General features: G+C 38.8%; 1 protein-coding gene across 13 annotated transcripts in view; it reads left to right on the top strand.

Moving 5' to 3' along the window:
• The window catches only part of BBX (BBX high mobility group box domain containing), a 299,144-nt gene that overhangs the window by 170,207 nt on the left and 101,157 nt on the right, over window positions 1-27,780 (top strand). For all 13 annotated transcript variants that reach the window (XM_079766288.1, XM_079766287.1, XM_079766284.1 and 10 more), the window contains one exon: window positions 19,935-20,105. In XM_079766288.1, the coding sequence (XP_079622414.1) occupies window positions 19,944-20,105 (162 nt within the window). In that variant the 5' untranslated portion in view covers window positions 19,935-19,943. The remainder of the gene's footprint in view (window positions 1-19,934; window positions 20,106-27,780) is intronic.

The following is a 27,780-nucleotide window of genomic DNA, read 5'->3' as shown; positions in this document are numbered from 1 at the left end:
TTTTATCTCTGAGACCCTTGATCGTCAGCAGACTTAATAGGACCCTTTTCAGTTTAATCCAGTTTTTTTAGGTGTTGCAATTGCAGAATTTACTGTTTCCTCAAATGCTTCTAGAACCACCTGCACGTGGACAAAGAAGTATTGAACAGCAATGGAGCATGGCAACTGGACCACTTGAGTCCAGATCCTGGTGTCCAATGGGCTAGTGTCCTAGCTGTGTTAACCTGGGCAGGTTCCTCTCTGTGCCTCAGTTTCCCTTTCTGTAAAAGGTGGGTAATTATGATTCCTTCTTCACAGAGTTGTTTTGAGGATTAAGTGAATTGATGATTATAGTTATAATAGTTCCTTGGAGAATGACTAAGTCCAGAAAGAAAAAGATCAAAGTTACACTATTCTATTTTCACTATTCTCTGTGCTTTGTTATCCATGAAAATTCTATGGATATAGGGCCCACATTAACTATAGTTCAAAACTACAAACCTTCCCTTATTTACAATAAAATGTAGCTTCCTAAGTGGAAAGTAAGTATTTGAAAAGAAAGTGTTTATTATTGTTTTCATTGCATAGCATCTTTTTTTTTTTTTTTTTACTTTATAAATACTCAATATTAGGATATGTTATGACTGGAATGCTAATACAGTAAAAAAGTTTTTAAACTCTCTGGAGATAGGTGTTGAAAGAGTAGTGACAGCAATTGCCTGGACCTGACACAATTAATAATTTAGCACGTTTCAGTTGTCAAGGACGGACCCCTTTTTCTACTTTTCATGTATCCGGGTACTTAGAATTCCCCATTAATTTTTCATCATGAAGCTCTTCCCCTGTTCCAGCTGGTTCCCCTCTTGGCACTTGAATGGTTTGAATTGATGTGAAGGGCCCCAGGATTTAAAGGCTCAGATTTTGCCACATTTATTACTTGTCTGAGCTACAAATTTCCCAATGTCATAGGCAGTTTTGCTCCAGATGTAACTCATTGGATTTTTAATAAATGTGAAAGTACAGCTAAGGTGGTTCAGTCCTAACCAACCTGTTAGTGACCTGAATCTCCTAGTCTCTGAAAATTTAACGTCTCCATAACAAAGCACACATTGAATTATTTATAAAGTAAAAAATTACTAGGGGCCTCCATGGCCTTGATTTGAAGCTATTAGGAATTGACTTTTGTTTTAAGGAAAAAAAATGTTTTCCCATACACTCCTTGTAAAGATGTAGCAATATCTTTACAGACATAGCTCCTAGGGCAATGGAGACTAAGGAGAAAATAAAAAATGGGACTACATCCAAATAAAAAGCTTCTGTACAGCAAAAGAAACCATCAACAAAACAACAAGAAAGCCCACTGAATGGGAGAACATATTTGCCAATGATATTTCCGGTAAGGGTTTAATCTCCAAAATTTACAGAGAACTCATACAACTTAACAAAAGGAAGATAAACGAACCAATCAAAAAATGGGCAAAGGATGCCCTAGCTGCTTTGGCTAAGTGGATAGAGCATCGGCCTGCGGACTGAAGGGTCCCAGGTTTGATTCCGGTCAAGCCCGAGTTGCAGGGCTGCATCCCCAGTAGGGGGTGTGCAGGAGGCAGCCAATCAATGATTCTCTGTCATCATTGATGTTTCTGTCCTTCTCTCCCTCTCCCTTCCTCTCTGAAATCAATAAATATATATTTTTTAAAATATGGGCAAAGGATCTAAATGGGAAGTCTTATTTAAATGTTGGGAAAGTTAGGTAATCTTACTATAGAATTTCAAGAAACTACATGGAACGTGTTTAAAACGTTAGTAGTTAAAAAACAAGTTAATGAAGTTATACAAAATTCAAAATGTACCCAATTTCCAAATTTTAGAATCCAGTATTAGTTAATAGTGGAAAAGGGTTTGCATAAACTGGGAGAAAAACAATGTGGGAAAAACAAAATAAAACAGCTGTTAAAACTTTTTAAAGACCCTCATACAGGTAAGAAATTATAGCCAGTGTACAGGTTGTGTGAGGGGCTGTGAGAGCTGACTTTTATCTTTATCTTTCTCGTAAGAAGTGCGAGAGGGGAATGGAGGCCTACATACAGGAGAGGGGGTACTCTGCAGCACAGCCTGGACCCAGCTGGAGATACTGAAATAAAATCAAAGTGGAGAATGTTAATAATGGACCTTTCAAGTCATCTGGACCAACTTTCTGATACTTGAAGACCTTCCACAGTTTTTCTGCTTCATAAATTGCTAATGCTGTCCTTGAACAGGACTGGTTTTGAATTTTTCTCTTTTTCTGAGATGAAAATCAGGCCTAGGTGCTGGGCATCCTTACTCTCAAACTGGCACTGGTATTGGTTCCTAGTTCCCTGCTTCTCTCCATGCAAAACTCTACAATTAAGAGGAAAACGAGTGTGAGAAGCATAAAAATGTTATTAGACTTTATACCTGTCTCAGATCATCTTTGACCAGTTTCTTTGTGAATGCCAACAAAATTCCAGTTCTCCTTAAGGGTTACTTTCCCATAAATACCCAGCCATTTCTTCTTAAGTCAAGCCTGAGATTTCAGGACTGGCCAAACACCTAATTTTTTTTCCAGCTACCTCATCCTGCGGAGAGTTGCAAACCCTACCCCAGTCTTAAGTAACAACATAGCAAAGATCTGGGTACGTCTTTTCAGGATCTTTTCAAAGATTTATTTTTGCTGATGCCAGAATAAGAGAAGCCAGGTCAAAGTTGGCAAAGTTTGTAGTTATGGCAAAGTTGGCAGTGACAGGAAATTCCTGGAACCTGGAGTTCATTCCTGGCTGTTTCCTCAGTGATGTGTTTAAGTTTAGCCATTAGTTAAAGGGTTGATGGGACAAATTGGGGCCATTAAAGTGAATAAAGAGAATTATCTGAATTTTCCAGTGGCTTTTGTAATTGCCAAGTATCCTGGTGCCAAGAATGTCGTCTTATTATATACTATCTACTCTCTAATGGTTTGGACCACAGTTGCTGCACTCTATTACATGCTGTCAAGTTCCCAAATTGTTTTACTATTATATAGATCTTATTTCACCAACAGGTCCTTTATTGGTACATCTCATCTTTTATATGTGTCATCTGCCTTCATGCTAGTCCATTAATCAGTCTTCAAAAGGTTGATTTGGAATCAGTAGACCTTTGTAGAGGAGCTATATAAGAGCTGTAGGAGGAATTTGCCCACCTCTCAATTACAGATTTGGTAGTTATCAAAGCCAGACAGCTGAGAGAGCTCAGCAAGACTCAATGAGCCTTACCTTCCAGTCTGAGAAATGCCATAATGGGATATAAATAATGTGTCTGACATTTGTTATTAAAATTGTGATTTTTTTCTCTAAAATTGGGCTGATCATGCATACTTTATTCACACAAGTTGGTTCTTTTCAAATTCTCACCCAAACTTACTTTTATTCTCAGTGTGTTATTACATATTTTTAAATCTAGTAAATACTTGTGCATATGGAAGGACCTCTTTTTGTATAAAATATGTTTGGAGTATGGCTTGAATTAAAAAAAAAATATTTGCAATAAACCTAGGAAATTGTGTGTTACTCTGGGGTTATATGGCAGATTTGTCAGTGCGTTTCCCATACATGTTGTGTTGCATATGGAAGTGACAAACTTTGAGGATATCTGTTAAATTATAACCTGCCTATTGCGTTCAATGCAGAGTGCTGAGTTTAGTAGAGAAATCATGCTTATCCTACCCTGCCTCTCAGAATAATTAGATGGAGATGCTTGTGCTTTCCTTAAATAAAGCATGTTTGTTTTGAAAGACGCAGCACTCGTGGGCTGTCAGTCACAAGGGCTCTGAGAGCACTTCAGGACCCGTGGTGTCAACATTTGCAAAGTGCAAAGGGAAGAAAAGCACACTGAGTCACAGATACATATGCTTTCTTGTTCCCTGACTACCTCCCTCTCCCAATGTATTTACTATGGCTAAAGCCATAGGAAGGACTGTTTTGAAATATGTAGGGAAATTTGGAATCCTCTGGCTAAGTAAATGCCGAGAGACTAATTAACTGCAGAAAGGCTTGGAGAATAATTAAATGCGAAAAAGAATTGTAAAATGGAATTACTTTCTCTTCCAAAATAAATATATTGATTAAAAACTAAAGTCAGTGATAGTTAGATGGAAGAAAGTTTTTTTAGATTAACGTCCAAAGCCTTTAGTCTGTGTCCCTAATTTGCCTCTTAATGGCATTGGAAAGATTAAATGAATGTCTCTGAGACTTCCCTCCTTCAGCTGTAAAATGGACATACTTATATCCACTTCAAGGGTTGTGTAATATTAAGTAAATCAGTGTCTGCAATAAAGGCTTTATAAGTTATAAAATGGTACATAATTGGGAAGTAGCAATTAAGGTACTCCAGGGAGTTTTAATAGCACTACTGATTTTTTCTTATAGAAAATATGTTTAGAACTTACTAACGAAATGTACTCAAATTCTATATCATAAAGTGCTTTATTATAAAAAGTAAAACAATTTCTTAGCTATATCATCAAAATAACTTACATTTTGAAAAAGAACACCAAAGAATAAATACATAGTGTGGACATATGGATGGCACTGTAGCTCCTCATATTGATTATGTATTTTGCCCACTAACTCTTGTGGCTGTGACAAATCACTGTGTGTGAGAGAGTACTCCCTTCCCCATGCCTCCTTTATGAAATGCCACGGTGTAGGTATGGAAGGACTGGCTATAAGATGCTCATTGCAAAATACTGTGGAGATTCCAGGTAGAAAGGAACTGAATTAATGAGAAATGGTCTTAGTAGAGTTAAGAATCTTACTCAGGGGACACCAGGAGGTCACTGGTTTAATTCTTACTCATAGCACATGCCCAGGTTGCAGGCTGGATCAGCAGTAGATGGTGTGCAGGAGACAGCTGATCGATGTTTCTCTCTCATTGATGTTTCTCTCTGTCTTTTCTTTACTCTCTCTGAAATCAATAAACACTTAAAGATAAAAAAGAATCTTACTTAGGGGAAAAATAATACCAAATTTGAAAATTCCTGGGTTGAACTCAGTACACTGCACTTGGATGATTCTTTCTCCCTAAAATCAATGAACACCATGCTTTTATGATACAGAAGAGCTTCTTAAGTGATTTTCCAGGCGAGGTTTATATGGTTTATAATTCTTTATAGAGGGGCTTTTGTTTTCTTTATATTATACAGCATTACCTTAACCTTTGAATTTAAATAGGATGCTAAAAGATAGAGGGAGCAGATTTATGTAAATTAGGCTGTAAAAAAAGACTCCCAGATGCCTCAGTAAACAGGTATCTAGTGGGTAATGTCCATTTTCATACTGTGCATGGAGAGGAAGGAGGATTGAATTAGGGTCATACTAAAGCATCTAGCTACTTAAGTTTTCCCTTTGGTAGTTTTTTAAAAAAGAAAAAAGGGCAAGCAAATACATAAATAGGAACTTTGTTTGTTAATTCAATGACATGAAGAACTTTTAAAAACAAATGCCATAAATTTAATACATTTAGTAAATAAAACAAGCTGTCAGTACTTGGCACTGTGGCTAAAGCACATTCAGCCCAAACACTTAAAGGAAAATACAAGGAAGAGTTAAGGATCTGAACAGGGTACTGTTCTGACTCTGGATCTGCAAATAACCACTTTGGTATCATGTGTGCTAAATCAGAAAATGGGAATATATTTAAGAAAAAATGTCATCGAGTATGAAGCAAGTATGAAACAAATGACTTTTTGCTTAACTCTAGTTAGAAAATATAAATGTTTCATAGCTTTCTAGGCATTCCAATTAATTTCCTTGGCAAAGGTGCGGTTTGATATATAAAATAATTAATTTCATGTATTTTCAAGTACTATATATTAAAATACATAGTATATTCAAGGCAGCATCCTAAGCATTTGGGACTATAAAGATAACATCCTACCTTCATGTACTATGTAATCTAGAAATCATGAGTTAACTCATTTCTAGTATACCACATTGTAAAGTATTAGGCATTAAAGAATTCTAGGATAAGTTACTTCAATAAATACTATAACTACTAAAATTATAACTACTAAAATGAGAAATATTGATTCTTTGGGAAAAAATAAAGATTTTTGTTTTTCAACCATTAAGACTTAGAGATTTTGCTTTAAGTGAACTAAATTTAACTGTAACTTAAATTATTTCCTATTTTTTTAGATTATAGAATAGTAGCTTCTGAAAAAGAGATTCCAAAAGGAGATATAGATTATTGGTTCTTAAATAAAATCATATAAGCCTAAATCATACAAATGAAAATCATACTATGATTCTTTTAAACTCAGACTATTTTAGATGAAGCTTAATAGGTTTACTTTTAAAAATGTGTGTGGCCCTAGCCAGTTGGGCTCAGTGGCTAGGGCATCAGCCTGTGGATTGAAGGGTCCCGGGTTTGATTCTGGTCAAGGGCACATACCTTGGTTGCAGCTCCTCCCTGGCCTGGGCCCTGGTCAGAGCTCATGCAAGAGGCTACCAGTTTATGTGTTTCTCTCATACTGATGTTTCTCTGTCTTTCCCTCTCTCTTCTACTCTCCCTAAAAATCAATGGGAAAATGATCCTCGGGTGAGGATTAACAAAACAATAAACAAGGACCAAGTTAGGAAGAGTCTTGTGTGTTACATGAAGAAAGAAGTTTGGATTTTTTTTCCTGAGCCCATTGTGGGACTATTAAGGAAGCCATGCAGAAGAAGGTCATGAACAGATATTGTAGTGTGGAGAGCTGAAGTCAGCAGTGCTGCAGGGAAGAAGATCAGACAGCTACGCCATGTGGAGAGGAGTGGGCCATATGTAAGAGGTAGAAGGGACAGAACTTGGTGACAGGGTAGATATCAGAGCAAGAAGTTAGTTGCAATGATTTAAATTTACAGTGAGAAAGTAGAAGAGATATATGTATGCTTTCCAGTTGTTTATGTGAAGGGAATGCTACCAGTCCAAAGTCCGTGTGCCCAACGCTTTGAAATGTCAAGAGTTTGGAGTAAAGAAAGGTTTATTAATAGAGAAGTTGCCAACTGAGGAGAGACCTAACCTTCAAATTCATCTTAAGAAAGTACAGAGATGCGATTCTTTTATGTCAAGGGAAGGAAAATGGAAGGGTCACTTGACAACCACAGACATCTGGGTGCCAAGGAAGATTGTGCTAGTTGATGTGAGTCCCTGTCACAGATTCCTGCAAACCTTTGATAAACACTACATACTTTCCTTATCTCCTGGAGGGAGGCACTTTCTTGTAAGGGATTGTTTTTGTAAAAAACTCCAGAGGCAAACAGAATTCCTCTGATGATTGGCATGTCTATATGCAAGACTAGGCAGAGCTATTAGCCTGAAGGCCATGGGAACAAAGCAGGCTTGAACAAGAGTCTGAGGGGCCCAGCATTTCTCTCTGTTCCAGGAAGGAATGTCCATTTCCTGACATTCTCCTCAGGAATATGGTGGAGGCAGAGGCCAGATCCAGACAAGGTATTTTCCCTGAGAGGCTAGAAATCAAAGATGTAAGCATGACTCATAGTGAGGTAAGAAGCCAGAGCCTGTGGTGTGGTTGGAATGAGTTGTGAGTGCTTTCTAGGAAATTAATCCTGAGGTTTAGAACCAAGAAGTTTAGGAACCGAGTAAACAAGGTTCAAGGTGGAGCCTATGAACCATGAGCCATGTTAGTACTAGGCAGGCCAGCCTTTGGCTGTTAGCTGTGTGGTTTGAAGTTAGGCAGTCTCCAGGCTTGAAGGCTGGGGCCAGTTTATACAAAACAGAGAATTACCTAAAGGAGGAGGGGAATTTAGAGAAAGCTTTAGATTTGAGATCACGTGTAGACCTAAGGAGAAGGTATTAACTAGAAGGAACTGTTGACAGTTTAGCAATAGTCCATCAAAGAAAGCAACCGAAGGACTAAGAGCCCAGAGTAGCAAGAAATGAGATAGAAAGCACGGATTGGGAGTGAAAGGACTTGACCTTGAATATTTGCTTTTGAGAGAAGAGGGAAGAAGAAACAAGTTTTGAAATTGGTAGGCAAGATGGGGCTTTGGGAATGTCCCCTAATAGGGGTTTTTTGAAGACTCTCTATTAATCAGGAGGCAGAGGCAGTTTGCCAAAATAACTGGGATTGTGATGGGAAGGACAGTGTGGAGAAGTCATTGGAAGCTTGAGCCCTAGGAACAGAAGACCTAGGTTTGAATCCTGGCTCCTCAACATGTTGGCAGAGTGGCCTTGGGCATGTTGCTAAAGCTTTGTCATTCTCAGTTGCTTCATTTTAAAATGACATGGTAGTGCCTTTCTCTAAGAGTTGTATCAAGGATTAAATAAATCATGTAAAGTATTTAGCACGTAGTAGACATTCTTTAAGAAAAAAAATTTATTGTTGAAAGTATTACAGATGTCTGCCCCCCCCATTCCCTCCACCCTACTCCTGCCCCCTCCCCAGGCCTTCACTGCACTATTGCCTATGTCCATGGGTTATGCATATATACATATAAATTATTTGATTAATCTCTTTCTCTCACCTCCCCCTTCCCTCCCAGCTTCCCTCTGAGATTTGTCAGTCTGTTGCTTGTCTCCATATCTCTGGACCTATTTTGTCCATTAGATTCCACATATGAGTGAGATCATGTGATACTTATCTTTCTCTGACTGGATTATTTCACTTAGAATAAATACTCTCCAGGTCCTCCCATACTGTCTCAAAGGGTAAGAGATCAATAAAATTTATATTAGCAGGCAGCATTTTATAATGGTCCAGAACCATACTCTGAAGTCAGACTTCCTGAGTTCAAATACTGGCTCCACCAATTCTGTGCTAGCAGTGTGACCTTGGACATTATGTAACTTACAAACATAATGCATAGTCATCAGGTGATCAGTGAATACATTTTCAACTGCATTGACTTAAGTGAGGAGACTCTATGAGCTTGTCTTCCATTTTATGCTTTGATTTCTTTCCAATGTGAAAGTTATGTCAAACTACCTTTGCAACAAATGCATATAATAAAAACTTTGTTAATTTATAAAATGAAAGAGCCAAATTGTATGTTATCTGTCCCTCAGTGTTCTCATCTGTCAAAAGGAGATAACAATAGTATCTTACATCTTAGTCTTGTGAATTGAGAGAATTAATGAATATAAAACTCTTAGCTTCTGGCACATAGGAAACAATATGTATTATATTATATGTTTATCTGCATTATACATAGAAGCATTTTATATATATCTGAAATTTACATAAAATTATTTATTATACTAGAGACCCAGTGCACCATTGGGGTCCCTTGGCATGGCCTGTGGGGAAGGGCCGAAACCAGCAGTCCAACACCCCCCCGAGGGATGTAGTAGTGCGCGAAGCAGCAGGTGGCTGGGGAGGAGCTCAAGCCTGGGCTGGGCACTGCGCTGCTCCTGCTCATCTTGGCCCCGCTGCTGCCACCGCTGCTCGTAGGCTCACTGCCGCTCTATTGTGGTCTCCGCGCGTCCTAGGGCGATACCTGCATGCCCATGACTGAGAAGCAGCCACAGGCTCATGCCTAGTCAGTCCCGATGCCGGTCCTGATCCCGGTCCCGGTCCAGATGGAGGAGGGGCATGCAGGGGGAGTGTCCATGGGGAGGCTCTTGCCACTGCAACTGTGCTCACCAGCCATGAGCCGGGTGTCTGACACCCGTGGGTCAGCTGAGCATAGCTCCCGTGGTGGGAGTGCACTGACCACCAGGGGGCAGCTCCTGCATTAAGCATCGCCCCCCCTCCCGCCTCCCTACTGTTCAGTGTGCCTCATAGCGACTGGTCAAATGGTTGAATGGTTGCTTAGGCTTTTAGATAGATAGATAGATAGATAGATAGATAGATAGATAGATAGATAGATAGATAGATATAGATGATTATATGTTTTAATAAAAATTATTATCCTCACTCATCATCATCAATAGGTGTTGAGAAGAAATTGAGAATTTATCATGGGCACTGTGGGACTGCGTGTCTCTGGACCTATTTTGTTCATCCGCTTATTTTCAACTAACACTAAAGCCAACCTGAGATTGGAAACTTTGTAGTGCTGGAGATGGACCTAGAGAAGAAAAATGATTGGTTGAGTTCAGAGTTCGTGTTTATTAGCAGACCAATTATGAAAGGAAAGGAGAGCTAGAGAGCTGAAGGTGGTACCGTGATATCCTATTTTGAGAGAATAATGAGATTTATTGACAAATAACCAGAAAAAGGAATAAAGCTACTGGAACATCTTTTTAGACTAGTACTGACAGCTGTTGTGTGGAGGTGACTTAGATTTCATTATATTTATTACATCGCCTTGTCATTTTGCCTGTTTTTGTTCTCTCTCCCCTCCCCTTCTGAACAGTCCTTCCTAGGTTCTTACTTTTCCTTCTCTGCATATTTTCTTTTCAAGCCTTATATCTGGTCTGCCTTCTAGCAAAACAACATAAAAGTGTATAATAAGAAATCAAACTATTGTTTCTATATTCACTTCCTCACATATGTGAGCAGCACCTAGCACAGTGATGTGCTCTGACAGATCCAGAAAAAAAGCACCTGGCACATTCATTACCCTCAAGAGTCTCTGCAGGAGGAATTCACATGATATTATTATGCATATATTGTACATAAAAATGATAATTGTCATACAATCCAATAGTCAAAAGATATGGCACAGCTATTAAAAGTGGGTAGTCAGAAAAGGTGCTCAGGAGGGAAAGACACAGAGCTGGGGCAAATAAAGACAGTTTTTTAGAAATGGGAGTTCAGAGAGCCTTGCCTAGAACATGAGACCTACAGTGTGCAGGTCTGAGAGAGCAGGGGAAAGACAGTGCCACAGCACAGGGCCGGTGTGGCTAACAGGGCAGAAACCAGCCTGACAGGAGAGCAGCGGTGGGAGGTGAGTTGAATGGGAGGTAAGGCTGGATGGACACTTAACACCCACAGTACATAGCTTACCAGGTCACCAATAAATATATGTTCCACTGCGATGAGAGAAAGTGAGAAAGAGACTCCCATGGGCTTGTATTCTTGTGCTTCAGATTCTTGTCATTGTGATAATTGTATCCTCACCATGTAATAAGTGCATCAAAACCCTTCTTAATTTGGAAACTAAAAGAGGGGGCTAGGCCTGTTGAAGAATAAGAATGTGGCGACTTTCTGATTAAGAATGCAAAGACCACCATAAAATTATAGGAAAACAGAAAGTTGGCCTTTTGCAGGGTGGAGTGGGGAGTTGTGGTCTAGTCTAGTGGGAAACATGTGCAGCCTGTTACTGAATTCTCTTTGTAAATAGCTTATTCCTTCCTAAGCCACCTCTTTTGGTGCCAGATCTCTTTCAAAGTGGCTGTTGTCTCTATCTGTGGTCTAAGGCAGCAGGCATTTTTGAGAACCATGTTAAGCTCCCCCAAGACTAAATATCAGGGAGTGTAAGTATTGGAGATCATAAAATATATGTTCCTTCATGAGTTAAGGGCACAGGGACTGGAACAGCCAGCACAGCTAAGCCCTTCTTTGAATACCGGTGCCTTATTAGTATTCATGAAGAGCATATAGATAACATCTTGACAGAGTTAAAGTTGCAACTTGAAGAGCCACTGCTTTTCAATAAAGAGCCCATATAAAGACACTCGGTGCATGAATAGAGTGGCTGAATTGCTTCTAAAAGGAGAGTATTACTTTATTGAATTAGATATTTTTCATTTAATCTTTTTACAATTTAGAATTTTCATTAGAATTACAATAAATAATGATTAGCACTTGTAGGGCTTTTACATTCAAAGAGTTTGAAGTTAATCTAAGTTGTCACTTGAAGTCATCACCGATGTGCGCTTGCTTTTCTCCTGTGCCCTGAAAGCGTTCACTTTCCAGCCCCCTCCGTGCTCTCTGGAGGTATTTCCATGGCCCATAAGCTCTGGTCCATGGGAGATGCCTGGAGAGTCAACGGGTGGGAGGCTTTCTATTAGAGCTCCTTGTCCTTGGCAAGCATTTGGGCTCTTGAGTTAGGCTCCCTGGTTCAGGCTCCTACTCTGCTGTTTGTGACTATAGGCAAGTTACCCTCAGCTTCTTCATCTGGGACTCAGAGTAGTACCTGCCTCAGCGTGCTCTTATGAGAATAAATGAGATAATGAATATTAAATATTTAGCAACTAGTTTTTGATAAATATTGACTGTATTAGTAGTGTTTTTAAATTATTATTAGAAACACGTCACTCTGGGACGTTGTTACGTGTAGTAAAGGTTAGGTGAGGAAATTAAAAGCCAGTAAGTTCCTTTTTCAGGGACTGCTATGTACCTGAGTCAGTGCTAACTAAGCACTGGGACAGAAAGGGAAGAAACCATGGTACCTCCCCTCTAGAAGTTCCAGTCTGTTGCGGGGCAGGGGGATACTTAAAACTAAAACACTATGGTGAGTGCTAACCACGTCGAATACAAAGTTCAAGAAATTTTGACTTAAGATTTTCACAGAAAGCTTTAGAGGGGAAGGGATATGGGACCCAAGTGTTGGAGGATGAGAAGAACTTGGACAGAGAACGGGAGAATTTTAGGGTGAGCAAGACTTCAGAGTTGGGGTGTTTGCCAGCCTCTTTGTCAGCACGACACCCTGAAAGATTGAAAGCAAGGAGTGTCTTGAAAGCAGCAGGACTCTTGGAAGATTTTAAGTAGGTTGGTCTAATTTACCTGGAAGCTCTAGGGCTACCACTTTGTCACCATTTCTTTGGACTTTTTTTTTTTTTTCATCCTCTTTGTAGACCTGAGAAAGCTGTGAAGCTTTGTAATCTTAGTTGGACCCAGAAGAGACCTTACTTGTGGTTAGAATGTGTGGTTCTACCTTAACCTGTCTCATTGCATCTGAATTTTCATTCATATGATTTAAATGGTATTTTATTGGCCATTTAGGAAACAGTTTAAACTCTAAAATATTCCTGTGACACTGTTAAGTTCACACAATGTTTTAAAGATTGAGTGTACTGTTTGCCTAAGTTATAAGACAAGATGATAGACTAAGAGGATCTTATTCACAAAATATGTGACTATGCCAAAGCACTGTTTCTGACTAAAATCACTTAAAGAGAAGGAAACTTTCCATTTTTCTTTTTCAGTTTTTGAGACTAGAGGCCACTGTACATGGGAGACATCTATGCTCTCCTGAACAGCATTTTGGGCTGAGCTCAGGGATCAGATGCTGCCAGTTAAACCCATACTCCCTCTACAAAGCTGTGGGTAAAGGGAGAATTTACTAACCTTGAGTGTCTGTACTTGCTATTATATAAAAAGTGTTCTCACAGTAGAGTGGCTATTCAGTTTTAATATATGAGGAAGGACCAGAAAGATTAATAACTTTATAACAAGTAGTTAATGGCAGAAGCAGAATTCTAAATGAGGCCTGCCAGACTCTAGTGTCCATTTTTTTCTTTTGTTAAATGAGGTGCTTGCTTTGTATTGTTTCTTCTATGATATTTCTTCTTTAAATTTCTCATGAAGATTGAGCTCAGTAGAGTTCTTCATGAATGGGCTTGCTGTATTTTTTCTAATTTATCACTAAGTTGACTTAAATTTAATTCAGTACAGTGAGTATCTAATTGCTCATCCTGGCACAGAGAGGGGGCACACATGGGTTGGTTTGTTTTTATAAGATAAATGAATATTCAATATTTTGGATAGGGGCCTTCGGCCTCCATCATTTGACAATTTTAACAACATAATTTGATACAGAGTTTTTTCAAGTAGAGTCCACTGATAGTTAAATAACCTGACTTCAGTTATTCTAGAATTGCAGTATAGAATGGACCAGTGATCCCTTTTGAATAAAATCTGTCAATTGCTTCATTTATTTCATATAGATTGTTTGCTTAATATGCTCTTGTTCAAGAATAAGAAGCCAAACTTTACAATCTGTGGGGGTTTTAATGTCAAATAATTCCAGGGTAGTTCTCTGTTACTATCAGAAATTAACTATTTTTTCTCTTCCTCATTGTTGAAATAAGGTGAGTGATAAGGTTAAGTCTCAATATTCTGCCTTCTTTGCCCTGGTCTTATTCAACTTTTCATGCATTCTTCTCTCATTACATCTGAATGATAATCAGGAACATAATTTTCCCCACTCTTTTGCCTTCTTTTTTTAAAAAAAGTATATTTTATTGATTTTTTACAGAGAGGAAGAGAGAGGGATAGAGAGTTAGAAACATCGATGAGAGAGAATCATCCATCAGCTGCCTCTTGCACACCCCCTACTGGGGATGTGCCCGCAACCAAGGTACATGCCCTTGACCGGAATCGAACCTGGGACCTTTCAGTCCGCAGGCCGACGCTCTATCCACTGAGCCAAACCAGTTTTGGCATCTTTTGCCTTCTTTTAACACTTTGAAAATAGATCCATAGGGAATTTAAATGTAATTAGATAACTAAATGATTAAAGTTTACTGTTAGTAGTTTGAAATATTTCATTGCCATTAATTAGATCAGTTATACTTTCCTTGACTATTTTGTCTGAGGTATACTCTCTCCAATTTATTCATCTTTCATTCAGGCTAAAAATACTTATTCCATGCTTATTGTGTTCTAGGCACTGTGCTAGGTTTGTCATCCTTATTTCTTCCAAAGTCCATGTAGTTCTCACAGACCACGTGCCACCTTGGCCTGCATATTAGTGATAAGCAATTTTCAGCCTCTCCCAACCACCCTCTTTTCCCCACTCAGGGAATAATATCTGAATTCAGGAGAATGAGAGAGATGGGGATTAATTTTGAAACCATTCTAGTGTATAATAATAGTGAATTATTGTGAAAATTCAGCATGGAAGTTCATATAGTTGCTTAGGACAACCCTTTTGACACTGATCTTGATGTTCTGGTGAGCCAGGATGCTTCTGAACTCATGAAGATAAATAAAGTCTTGGATCATTAAGAAAAAGGCCGCCCTAACTGGTTTGGCTCGGTGGATAGAGCGTTGGCCTGTGGACTGAAAGGTCCCAGGTTTGATTCCGGTCAAGGGCATGTACCTTAGTTGTGGGCACATCCCCAGTAGGAGGTGTGCAGGAAGCAGCTGATCGATGTTACTCTCTCATCCATGTTTCTAACTCTCTTATCCCTCTCCCTTCCTCACTGTAAAAAATCAATAAAATATATCTTAAAGAAAAAAAAAAAAAGGCCTAGTACTGGAGGTAGGGAATATCCAAATAATTGTTATTTAAGGTAAAATATGGTGTTATTAGCAATACAAAATCTTTCTAGCATATTTCTGGGAAAGGACAGTTTAATTTGGGGAGTATAGAAGAGATATATAGTATTTATGTGGCGTGTCAGCTGCATGCTAAGAAGTAGAACAGTAGGGGTAGGTGTGGGAGTGGTTAATGTAATTATTTTAAATCCAAAACCACACCCACTATCCATTAATTTGATTCTGGATATCTATTTTCTGTTTGAATATTGAAATTATCTATACAGACAAAAAGCCACATATACTTAAACACATTCACACATAAATGAAATAGCATAATAAAAATCCTTAAGGCTAAATGATATATTTTTCTCTAGGCATTAACAATCACTTTGACCTCACTAGTTGATAACAACTTATAGATTCCCATTGATTTCTGTTACTCTTTAAAAATGTGTGATGTGGCCCTAAACGGTTTGGCTCAGTGGATAGAGCCTCGGCCTGCGGACTGAAGGGTCCCAGGTTCGATTCTGTTAAAGGGCATGTACCTTGGTTGCGGGCACATCCCCGGCAGGGGGTGTGCAGGAGGCAGCTGATCAATGTTTCTCTCTTCATCGATGTTTCTAACTCTCTATCCCTCTCCATTCCTCTCTGTAAAAAATCAATAAAATATATTTTCTAAAAAAATAATAAAAATGTGTGATGTGGCCCTGACTGGGTAGCTCAGTTGGCTTGAGTGTCCTCCCAATACACCAAGATTTTGGGTTCAGTTCCCAGTTAGGTCACATACAGTAACCAACCAGTAAATGCATAAATAAGTAGAGCAACAAATTGATGTTTCTCTCTCCCTTTTGCTCTCTCTAAAATCAATAAATTTTTAAAAAGTAAATTTTACTTTAAAAAAAGTTTTCTCATAAAATATTGGGCCTTCGAGTATGGGTTTAATTATCACTCAAGCAGTTCATTCTGAAGTGATTAATACACCACAAAAATAACCATTTCCTCTTCTCTATATATAACATTGGTATTTTTGGAAATTGGGTTGCCCTTGCCAAGTTTTATTTGTAGATAAAATGGGAATTGTTAAATGGCCTGTCATCAGTTCACAAGAAATCTTTGTTCCTTTATTAAGAGCAAACCAGATAAGTATTTCCATTTCGAGTTTTCAGTAACTTCTTGTACTCTTGAGGCAGCCATGCAAATCTTGTAATTGCTTCAGATATTCAACAGAAATTTCTTGCTTAAAAAAACACAGGAACATGGTTTTCTCTCCCTCGTTTTCTTGACTAGACATGGCTTTTAATAAATTAATGAGGATTATTATCAAAATAAATATTTGAAAAATATTTTAATAAATGATGATTTTTTATTGCAACACAAGAAATAATTTGAATGTTCACCAATAGTGGAATATTTGGTTAAATTGTGATACATTCTTATTTTGGAATATGACATAGTTATTCCCAAATGAGAATGATCAAGATACTCTGACTTAGAGAAAAGAGTATGATATAGGAAATTTAAAAATATTAACGGCTATGTTTATTTGTTATATTAAAAAGGTACAGAATGATGTAGTCCTTAAGGATATTAAAATTGGATAGGATAGGCAAGACAGGTAAGAGGGGGGTGGTGGTGTTGATAGTACAGAAGAGAATTTACAAATAGACTCATACACCTGTGGTAATTTAGGATAGGATAAAAGTGGCATTTCACAGAAATGAGAGAAACCTGAATTATTTAATAAATGGTGTTGGAAGTTATTATTTAGAAAAAAAAGAAGCTATTTTTCTTCCTCACTCCTTGTGTCAGAATGAATTCCAGGTCAAATATTTAAATTTTTTAAATGATGAAATCATACAAGTTCTAGAAGGAACATTATTATTACTATTATTGTTATTATTTTTAATTTGAAGACCTAAGCATGACCCCCAAATACAGAAATAATTAAGGAAGGATAAATTTGCCGATGCCATATTGTTTTGAAGGCGTGAGAACTGGGTTCATCTTGAAACTATATGTTTCTAAACATTTTTAGAAACATGGCCTTAAAAGTTTATTGATATTACTTTTCAAGCATTTGGACCAAGACAAACTTACACTGACCAAAAAAGATCACTATCCTGTGTTTTCAGCAATTGCATTTGTGTTTCTGATTGTCAGCATGACCATTTAAATTGGTGGCATTTAACTTTATTATTTGAATGTTTGCATGAGTATGTTTAAACCATAATTTGTATATTGTTACTTCAAATGCATGAATGAAAAATCAAACATTGTGATAAAGTATGTAAGAAATTCAACATTTATTGTTTACCTCTGGACTTTGGGGCTGGACATGATGATTTAGGTAAACCTCATTTTATGCTATTTTCACTTTTACAATCTATGTGTTGTTTTTATTGATGAGAAAAACTTTTTTTAGTCATTGAAAAGTAATGTAGAATTTTGGGTTCCTAAAAGATTTTGTCACATTCATGGCCTGACTGTTGCCTAGCTGTTTCAGCGAATCACCCATTAAGGGGGGAAAAAAAACCAGGGAGTAAAACTTTGTCACTGATTGCAGCATGTATGTAATGGAGAGACAAAGGGATATGCGATTTGTGTATTGCAGGTGGGTACTGAGGCTACTCACTCCACTGACTGAACTACAGTATTCCTGCACTGTGTCCTTAGAGGCTGCACATAACTCGCTTTTGACAAATGTGTGTCAGTCCTGGCCCGGTATTGCTCAGTAGTTGGAGTGTTGGCCTGCACACCAAAGAGTTGCTGGTTCCATTCCCCATCAAGGGCATGTACCTGGGTTGCAAGTTCGACCCTCAGGTCAGGGCATGTGTGAGAGGCAATCAATGTCGCTCTCTCACATCAGTGCTTCTCTCTCTCTCTCTCCCCCCTCCCTCTCTTTGAAAACCAATAGAAAAAATATCCTCGGGTGAGGGTTAACAACAACAAAAGGTGTCATTTTATGAAAGTTTTATTTTAAATACAAAACATTTTATTCCTACAAAGTATTCATCTTATCTAACCTAATAATAGACAAACATGCAAATTGACCGCACCTTCGCTACGCCCACAGCCAATCAGAGCGAACAAGATGGCGGTTAATTTGCATATGCGGGTGCTGAGCAGCCTGGGTCCCGTAAACATCCTCCGGACCCAGGCTGCTCAGAGCCTGTAGGCCCGCGCTTAGGTCCTGAGTGGCAGGGGCCCAGAACACCCCCTGGCCACTGGGAGCCTTGGCGGGGCGGGAACATTCCCGCGTCGCTATGGCGACGCGGGAATGTTCCCGCCCCCCAAACACTTGCAGCAGCCTGGGGTCTGGGAAACATCCTTCAGACCCAAGCCTCTCAGATCCTGTAGGCCTGTGCTTAGGTCCTGAGCGGCCTGGGTCCCATAAACATCCTCCGGACCCAGGCCGATCAGAGCCTGTAGGCCCGCGCTTAGGTCCTGAGCGGCAGGGTCCCAGAATGCCCCCTGGCCACTTGGAGCCTAAGGGTGCAGGCGCCAAGGGGCTGGGTCCCACAAACATTCTCAGGACCCAGGCCAGTCCGAGCCTGTAGGCCCCTTGCTTAGGTCCTGAGTGGCAGGGGTCCCAGAACGCCCCCTGGCCACTTTGAGCCTATAGGTGCAGGAGCCAAGGGGCTGGGGGCGGGGCGGGGTGGGAACATCCCGTGTCACCATAGTGCCCCCAGCCGCTTGGGAATGCTCCAGCACCAAGAGGCAGTTTGGGTCCACGCCCCCAGCCTGGCGCCCATGATGGGGAGCTGGCTGCTGGCCTCTGGGGTGTGTGGAGACCCCCGGCGGCCTCCGCTGTGTGCGGCCCAGGGGTCCCTGCATGCCCCCCAGCCTGGCGCCCATGGTCAGGGCTTATACAGGAGGCAACCAATCAAAGTGTCCCCCTCACATTGATGTTTCTCTCTGTCTCTCCCTCTCTCTAACACACTCTCTAAAAATCAATGGGAACATACCCTCAGGTGAGGATTAAAAAAAAAATGCATATCCTATGAAAGACACATCTTGAAAATGCCTAAAGAAAGTTGTCATTTTTTCTTGGTGAAGGGACTGGAGTCCGTGTTGATGAAAACACCTTGGTGGCTGTGGTGACTGGTAGTGGCTGCAGCAGCGGGGTGATGGGGCTGGTGCCTTCCCCTGATCAGCCCGGTTGCCTCCCACAAAGGAGCGTGGGGAGCGGGCCTAAGCCATCAGTAGGACATCCCCTGAGGGCACCCAGTATGTGAGAGGGGGCAGGTTGGGCTGAGGGACCCCCAACCCCAGTGCATGAATTTCGTGCACCGGGCCCCTAGTTTAATAATAATTTCAGTCTCAGATTTATCATAGTGTAAAATGCAAAATTTCTGTAGATTATAATAGGAGCCATAGAGAAGGTATAGAGGACCTTTTGTGAGCACCTCTGCTCCCCTGGGAGCACTGCCCTGAATAACTATGAATGGGTGACAGCAATTTGTAATCATCCTAATACTTTATTTGGGTTTTGAGTTCTGAAGTTACAGAGTACAAGAAAGTAGATTTCATAAAAGGCAAATTTTATTAGTTTAATTTGGCACAATAAAATGAATGCTTGATTTATGTACTTAGAATTCTTACTGAATGCAGTAAACGCCTGAGTTGGTAGGCCCTTTAGTCATTAAAACTATAATTCAACACAGAAAACAATAAATAAATAAATAAATAAATAAATAAATAAATAATAGAACTACAGTCCAATTAAAGCTAAGGAAGCTAAATAAACTAATTGTAATCAAATTTACTTTGACTTCTGTTTCTCTCCCCTTTTCCCTTCCCACAGGTCACAGTAATGAAAGGCAGTAATAGAAATAAAGATCATTCAGCAGAAGGAGAAGGGGCTGGAAAACGACCAAAGCGGAAGTGTCTCCAGTGGCATCCGCTGCTGGCCAAGAAACTTCTTGACTTTTCAGAAGAGGAGGAAGAGGAAGACGAAGAGGAGGATATTGATAAGGCAATTCCTCTATTTATTATAGAAGTTTTAAGTTTATTTAAGCATTTATCCTAGAAACTTCAGTGAACGCCTATGGTGTGAAAGATGCATTTCTAAAAGTCTGTGTAACGTGAATCCTATTTAATTACTTAATCTACATTTTTATTGATGATTATCAAAGTGTCTGTACTTCCTAATAGTTTAGACTAAACAGATCCTTCTTCAATAGTATTTCCATCAATTAACTAATGATTTGAAAGCAATATGAAGATGCAGTAGAGATGGGGATAATTCAGAAAATTTGGTGTGCTCACCTGGCACCCACCTGTTGGCCCCTCTGGCCTCTTTTATTGCTTCCAACCTGGCCCTGCCACCATAGCAGTCTCAGAGCTGTTCAGGTCCTCATCTCTGAGGCATCTGGCTGCTCTCACCCCACCAAGCCTCGGTGGCAGTCAGTCCTTCAAGTCCCCTTCTCTGGACTCACACTTGAGCATCCCAGTCTTATCTAGAAAGACACACAGCCATGCAGGTGGCCTTAGAAAGCCACATATTCTTCCAGATCTTGGCATAACTCCTCATCATTAGGACTATATCCCCAACAGATGGGAATCTCATCATTTCATTCCTTCCCACCCATCTCATTCCAGATCAAAGGATTTCCTTCGTAGCACTTCTGACTATTTGCTTTGTGTTTAACTGTCCTTGTTCACGTCTGTTTTGCTATACTGGAATATAAGTTCAAGAAGACCTTGCCCCTCTTGTGTTCCTCTCCTTCCTTAGAACTTAGAATGGTGCCTGGCACATAGTAGGTACTGAATAGATATATGCTCAGTGGAAGAATAAATGAGTACAGATTTTGTGTCACTATAAATTTTATAAACACATTTTTAATAGTCTTCAGGCCTTTGCCATCCAATCATCCTTTTGCTCTTGGCTTGTGTCAGCTCCCTCTTCCACCATCTCAGCTGGGATTGTAAACATTATTTTGTTTCTCAGACATCTTTTCTGGATACCCTTTATGGTTTTTCTCCTGACCTTTTCCCCTCTTTCATAGAGAGAATAGAGGCCACCACAAATGACTTCTTCAGTTTCCCCTCCTCTTCTCACCTGTGCATATTTCTCACTCCTTACCCATCTTTTCTTCCTTCTTTCCTTGTTCAGAGAAATAGGTTTTACTCCTTATTTTTGAGGAAATTGCCAAGTTTATACTTAATTTGATCTTTCTGCCACATTTGCACCTGTTGATCACTTGGTCCTTGAAGCTGTCTCCTATTTCCATGACATCACTCACTCCTATTTCTATTCCTACCTTCCCAAACGTATTTTCCTAGTTTCTTTCAGTTCATGCCCCTTCATTATTCTACTCTCAAATGTTGATTTCTTCTGGGCCTCTTATTTTAATATCTGTCTTTATCCCGGAGCTTTTTTCTAAATTCTGAACTTAAATTTATATGTGATCTGAATCTCAGTTTGAATGTGTTCAAAAATGAAGCCATTATCTTTCTCTTCAAACCCCATTCTCCTGCATCTTCCCTTTCCCAGTAAGTGGCAACTCCAACGTTCAAATCAGTGCAACCTGAAACCTTATCTATTTTCTTTTGTACAAGTTTCACATTCATACACCCATCAGCAAATTACCAGCTATACCTTCAAAATATATTTTCAATTTGATGCCTTCCTGGCAACTTCACTATTACCAACTTGATCCAAGCCACCACCATTTCTAGGGTAGATTGTTGTCTCTCTCTCTCTGCCTCTGCTCTTGCCCTTCTACTGTCTGTTTTCAACAAAGCAGCCAGAGGGATCCTTTCTAAGTGGAAGGCTGGTCTTGCTGCTCTTCTGCTTCGCAAGGGCAGGGAATTTGTATGCTCACTGCTCTGTGTGCATCACCTGCAACAGTGCCTAGCCCATCTTAGGTGCCCAGTAAACAGTTACCGAGGGAAAGAAGGAAGTCATTGAATCCTCTTCTCTTCAGTCCACATCCGGTGATCTCATCCACACTCTTAGTTGTAGTACCTTGATATTGATACCTCAGTTCATTATCGCAGCTAGAACTTTACTGAGAGCCACTTCAAATTCTGCCTGCTTATTACTCATCTTTCTGCTCCCACTAGATCTAATTTCTGTGAGAAAGCGTGTTCTTTTGTGTATGAAGGAGTCTTGCCACTGAAGCTATAAACACTCTTTCTTTTGCAACCTTTAAACCCAATTAGATGCCACTCTTGGCTCTACCTCATAAATTAATATTGTCTCTGATCACACTTACCCATTCTCATGGTTACTGCCCTGACTCAGCCCGGTTCCCTTTCTCTCCTGGACAGCTAGAATAAGCTTTTATCTGTTCTCTTAGTTTTTGTTATGTCTAGTTTTGCTGTTATAATTCATTCTCTACACTGCTGTCAAGATTCATCTTAAAATACAAGTCTGTGGATTTAAGCAGGGTTTTCATATCCTGGTCTAGTACTAGTATTGATTGGTTGCAAAGTATTACAGTACTCAGCCTCGGTTGAAAGAAAAATAAATTCAGATAGTTTTTCATTTTTATTTAATTTTACTTATTTAGTCAGATATTTATTTGTTGATTCATTTTTTGGTTAGTTAAGATTATTATTTAGTAGTTAAAAACATTCTTTTTATGTCCATACTTGGCAAAATAAGAAGTTGGCTATCTGTGTTGGTCCCTCCCAAGGTTTTTTATTGGCCCTTACATTCTGAAACCACTTGTTTACATTATTAAATGCATGTGTTTTTAGGTGACAGAACACACACTTCATGAAATTGTTTCTACCTTCTATAATCTCATGTCCCAGTTCCCTGTTCTAATCTGCTATTGAACTGCATATCGATGTTTTAATAAACCACTGAGCCTTAATCCCTGTTAGTTCCCCCATTGACTACCTGACAGATTCGAATTCACCTTTCAGAATTTAACTCAGACAACACCTCTCCTAGGGAGACTTTGTGTACTTCTACCCATCTACTGATGCTTTCATTATTGCACTGGCTCCTTACTATAGTCAGCATACTGCTTTTTAATTTATTCACATATGTATATTTTCCCCTCCCCAAACAGTGAGCTCCTTGAGCCAGGGTCTTGTTGTTTATCTCTTTTCTACCTCTTAGCCTGAGTTTTATAATTTAGTAACTGTATAAAAGTTACTCTTTTCTGAAGGGAAATGTAATTACTTCCTCAACCTACATAATACATTTAAAAAATATGTTTTATTTATAGAGAAGGGATAGAGAGAATCATCAATGAGAGAGAAACATCGATCAGCTACCTCCTGAACTGGGGATCGAGCCTGCACCTGAGTATGTGCTCTGACTGGAAATCAAACTCATGACCTCTTGGTTCATGGGTCATTTGATGCTCAACCACTGAGCCACACGGGCCAGGCCATAGTACATTAAAAAAAAATTTATTGTTGAAAGTATTACACTTGTTTCCCTTTCTCCCCCATTGACCTCTTCTAGCCTTCCCCCTATGCCAGGCCTTCACCACACTACTGTCTGTGTCCATGGGTTATACATTTATGCATACAAGTTCTTTGTTTGATCTCTACCCACCCACCCAACCACCCCTGCATTCCTTCTGAGATTCAGTAGTCTGCTCCGTGCTTCTATGAATCTGTATCTATTTTATTCATTAGTTTATTTTGTTCATTGGATCCTTCCTTTTTACTGATGCATAGTGTTCCATGGTGTAATTGTACCATAGCTTTTTTATCCACTCATCTTCTGATGGGCACTTGGGCTGTTTCCAGATCTTAGCTATTGTATTGTGCCGCTGTGAACATAAGGGTGCATACATTCTTTTTGATTGGTGTTTCGGGTTTCTTAGGATATATTCTTATAAGTGGGATCACTGAGTCAAATGGCAGTTCCATTTTAATTTTTTGAGGAAACTCCATACTGTTTTCCATAATGGCTGCACCAGTCTGCATTCCCAACAGCAAAGTACTAGGGTTACCTTTCTCCACGTCCTACCCAGCACTTGTCATTTGTTGTGTTGATGGTAGCCATTCTGACATGTATGAGGTGATACTTCATTGTCATTTTAATTTGCATCTCTCTGATGATCAGTGACTTTGAGCATTTTTTCATATGTCTCTTAGCCATTTATCTGTATGTCCACTTTGGAGAAGTGTCTATTTAGGTCCTTTGCCTATTTTCAATTGGATTGTTACTCTTCATTTAGTTAAGTTATATGAGTTCCATACATATTTTGGAAATTAACACTTATCAGATATATCATTGGCAAATATGTTCTCCCATGCAGTGGGCTCTCTTTTCATTTTGTTGACGGTTTCTTTTGCTGTGTAGAAGCTTTTTTATTTTTATGTAGTCCCATTTATTTATTTTCTCCTTAGTTTCCTTTGCCCTAGGCCAGTGGTCGGCAAACTCATTAGTCAACAGAGCCAAATGTCAACAGTACAACGATTGAAATTTCTTTTGAGAACCAAATTTTTTAAACTTAAAATTCTTCTAACACCACTTCTTCAAAATAGACTCACCCAGGCCGTGGTATTTTGTGGAAGAGCCACACTCAAGGGGCCAAAGAGTCGCATGTGGCTCCCGAGCCGCAGTTTGCCGACCACGGCCCTAGGCGATGTATCCCTAAACATTGTTATGAGCAATGTCTGAGGTTTTTCTGCCTATGGTTTCTTCTAAGATTTTTATGGTTTCACAACTTACATTTAAATCTTTTATCCATTTTGAGTTTATTCTTGTGTATGATGTAAGCTGATAGTCTAGTTTCATTTTTTTATATGCACCTGTCCAATTTTCCTAAAACCACTTTTTTGAGGAGTCTGTCTTGACTTCATTGTATGCTCTTGCCTCCATTGTCAAATATTAATTGAGCGTAATGACTTGGGTCGATTTCTGGGTTCTCTGTTCTGTTCCATTGGTCTGTACTCCTATTCTTGTCCTAGTCCCAGGATCTTTTGATTACAGTGGCTTTGTAGTATAACTTGATATCTGATATTGTGACCCCTCCAACTTTGTTCTTCTTTCTCAAGGTTGCTGCTGCCAATCGAGGTATGTTTTGGTTCCATATAAATTTTTGGAGTGTTTGTTTTAGATCTATGAAATATTCCATTGGTATTTTAATAGGGATTACATTGAATCTATAGCTTGCTTTGGGTAGTTTGGACATTTTAATTATGTTAAATTCTACCAATCCATGAACACAGTATATTCTTCTACTTTGTTTATATCTTCTTCTCTTTTTCAGTGTCCTGTAGAGTACAGGTCTTTTACCTCCTTGGTTAAATTGATTCCTAAATATCTTATTTTTTTGTTGTTGTTGTTGCAATGGTAAATGGGATTGTTGTGTTTTTTTTTTTGGTTCTCTTTCTGAGAATTCTTTATTATTGTATAAAAATGCCAGTGATTTCTGGGTGTTAATTTTGTCTCTGTCTACATTGCCGAATTCATTTAATAAATCCAGTAGTTTTTTTGGTGGTCTTTTGGTTTTTCTAAATACAATAACATGTCATCTGTGAATAATGACAGTTTTACATCCTCTTTTCCAATTTGGATGCCTTTTCTTTTTTTCTTTTTTTTCTGATCACTATGGCTAGGACTTCCAGTACAATGTTGAACAGGAGTGGTGAAAGTGGGCATCCCTGTATTGTTCCTGTTCTTAGGGGAAATGGTTTTAATTTTTGCCCATTGAGTATGATGTTGGCTGTATGTTTGTCATATATGGACTTTATTATGTTGAAATATGATCCCCCTATTCCCAGTTTACTGAGAGTTTTTATCGAAAAAGGGTGTTGGATTTTGTTGAATGCTTTTTCTGCAACAATTGAAATCATGTGATTTTTGTCTTGAAATCTGTTTATCTGATATATCACATTTATTGATTTGAGAATATTATACCTGCCTTGCATCCCTGGAATAAATCCCACTTAGTCATGGTGTATGATCTTTTTAATGTATTGCTGGATCCGATTTGCTAAAATTTTGTTGAGGATTTTAGCATAAGGGATATTGGGCTGTAATTCTCTTTCTTTGTAGTGTCTTTCTCTGGTTTTGGAATTATGGTAATGCTGGCCTCATAAAAAGACCTTGATAGTGTTCTTTCCTGTTGAATTTTTTGAAATAGTTTGAGAAGGATAGGTGTTAGTTCTTCTTTGAATGTTTGGTGAAATTCCCCTGTGAAGCCAACTGGAATTTTTTTTTTTTTTTACTGCTTTAATTTCATCAGTAGTTGTCGGCCTATTGGGGTTTTCTGATTCTTCCTGATTGAGTTTTAGAAGATTGTATTTTTTCTAGTAATATGTCCATTTCATACAGGTTGTCCAGTTTATTGAAATGCCGTCACTCATCGTGTGTTTTTTTGTATAATCTTTTGTATTTCTGTGGAGTCAGTTGTTCACCTTTTTCATTTCTGATTTTGGTTGTTTGGGTCCTCTCTCTTTTTTCTTGAGTCTGGCTCAACCTTGCTTATCTTTTCAAAGAACTGGCTCTTGGTTTTGTTGGTCTTTTGGTTTTTTTTTTAGGCTCTATGTCATTTATTTCCACTCTGATCTTTATTATTTCCTTCCTTATACTTATTATACGCTTTTCTTATTCTCTTTCTAATTATTTAACTTGTAGGGTTAGATAACCTATGAAAAGTTTTTCTTGTTTTTTTTTAGGTAGGCCTTTAGTGATATGAACTTCCCTCTCAGGAATGCTTTCACTGTGTCCCATAGATTTTGGGTTGTTGTGTGTTCATTTTTCTTTGTTTCCAGGATGTTTTTTATTTCTTCTTTGATCTCTTCGTAACCCATTCATTATTTAGTAGCATGCTATTTAGCCTCCCTCTGCTTGAATGTTTTTTTGTGTGTGTTTTTGTTTGTTTGTTTTAATTGATTTCTAATTTCATGCCATTTTAATCTGAGAAGATGCTTGATATGATTTCAGTCTTCTTGAACTTGAGAGACTTAATTTGTGTCCTAACCATGTGGTCTATCTTTGAAAATGTCCCATGTGCACTTGAGAAGAATGCATATTCTATAGCTTTGGGGTTAAATATTCTGAAAATATTAATTACATCTGATCTAGTGTGTTGTTTAGGATTGCTCTTTCCTTGTTGATTTTTTTTTGTCTAGCAGACTCTCCAGTGATGTCAGTGGGGTGTAAAGTCCCCAATTATGATTGTGTTGCTGTCAATTTCTCCCTTGAAATCCTCCAGGATTTTTTAATATATATTTTTGAATTTTCCTATATTTGGTACATAAATGTTTACCATTGTTATATCCTCTTGTTGTATTTATCCCTTTAGTATTATGAAGTGGCCTTCATTATCTCTTGTTACGGCCTTCACATTGAAGTATATTTTGTCAGATATAAGTATTGCCACCCCAGCTTTTTTTCATTTTTATTTGCTTATTTTTTCCCATCCCTTCCCTTCTGTGTGAGTCTTTGTTCTAAGGTGGGTCTCTTGTAGTCAGCTTATATATGGGTCATGTTTTCTTACCCATTCAGCTACCCTATGTCTTTTTACTGGAGCATTTAAGCCCTTTACATTTAACATTATTATTGATAGGTACTTATTTATTGACATTCTTATTCTTTATGCCTGTGTTCTTCTCTTTCTCTCTAATAACTCTTCTCACAATAGTCTCTTTAGCATTTCTTGCAGTGCTGGCTTGGTGGTAATAAACTGTTTTAGCCTTTGTTTTGTCTGTGAAGCTCTTTATTT

This window comes from Cnephaeus nilssonii, assembly GCF_951640355.1.
Source record: "Cnephaeus nilssonii genome assembly, chromosome: 3".
Taxonomy (NCBI): Eukaryota; Metazoa; Chordata; class Mammalia; order Chiroptera; family Vespertilionidae; genus Cnephaeus; species Cnephaeus nilssonii.
This window is presented reverse-complemented; position numbering and strand designations above follow the sequence as displayed.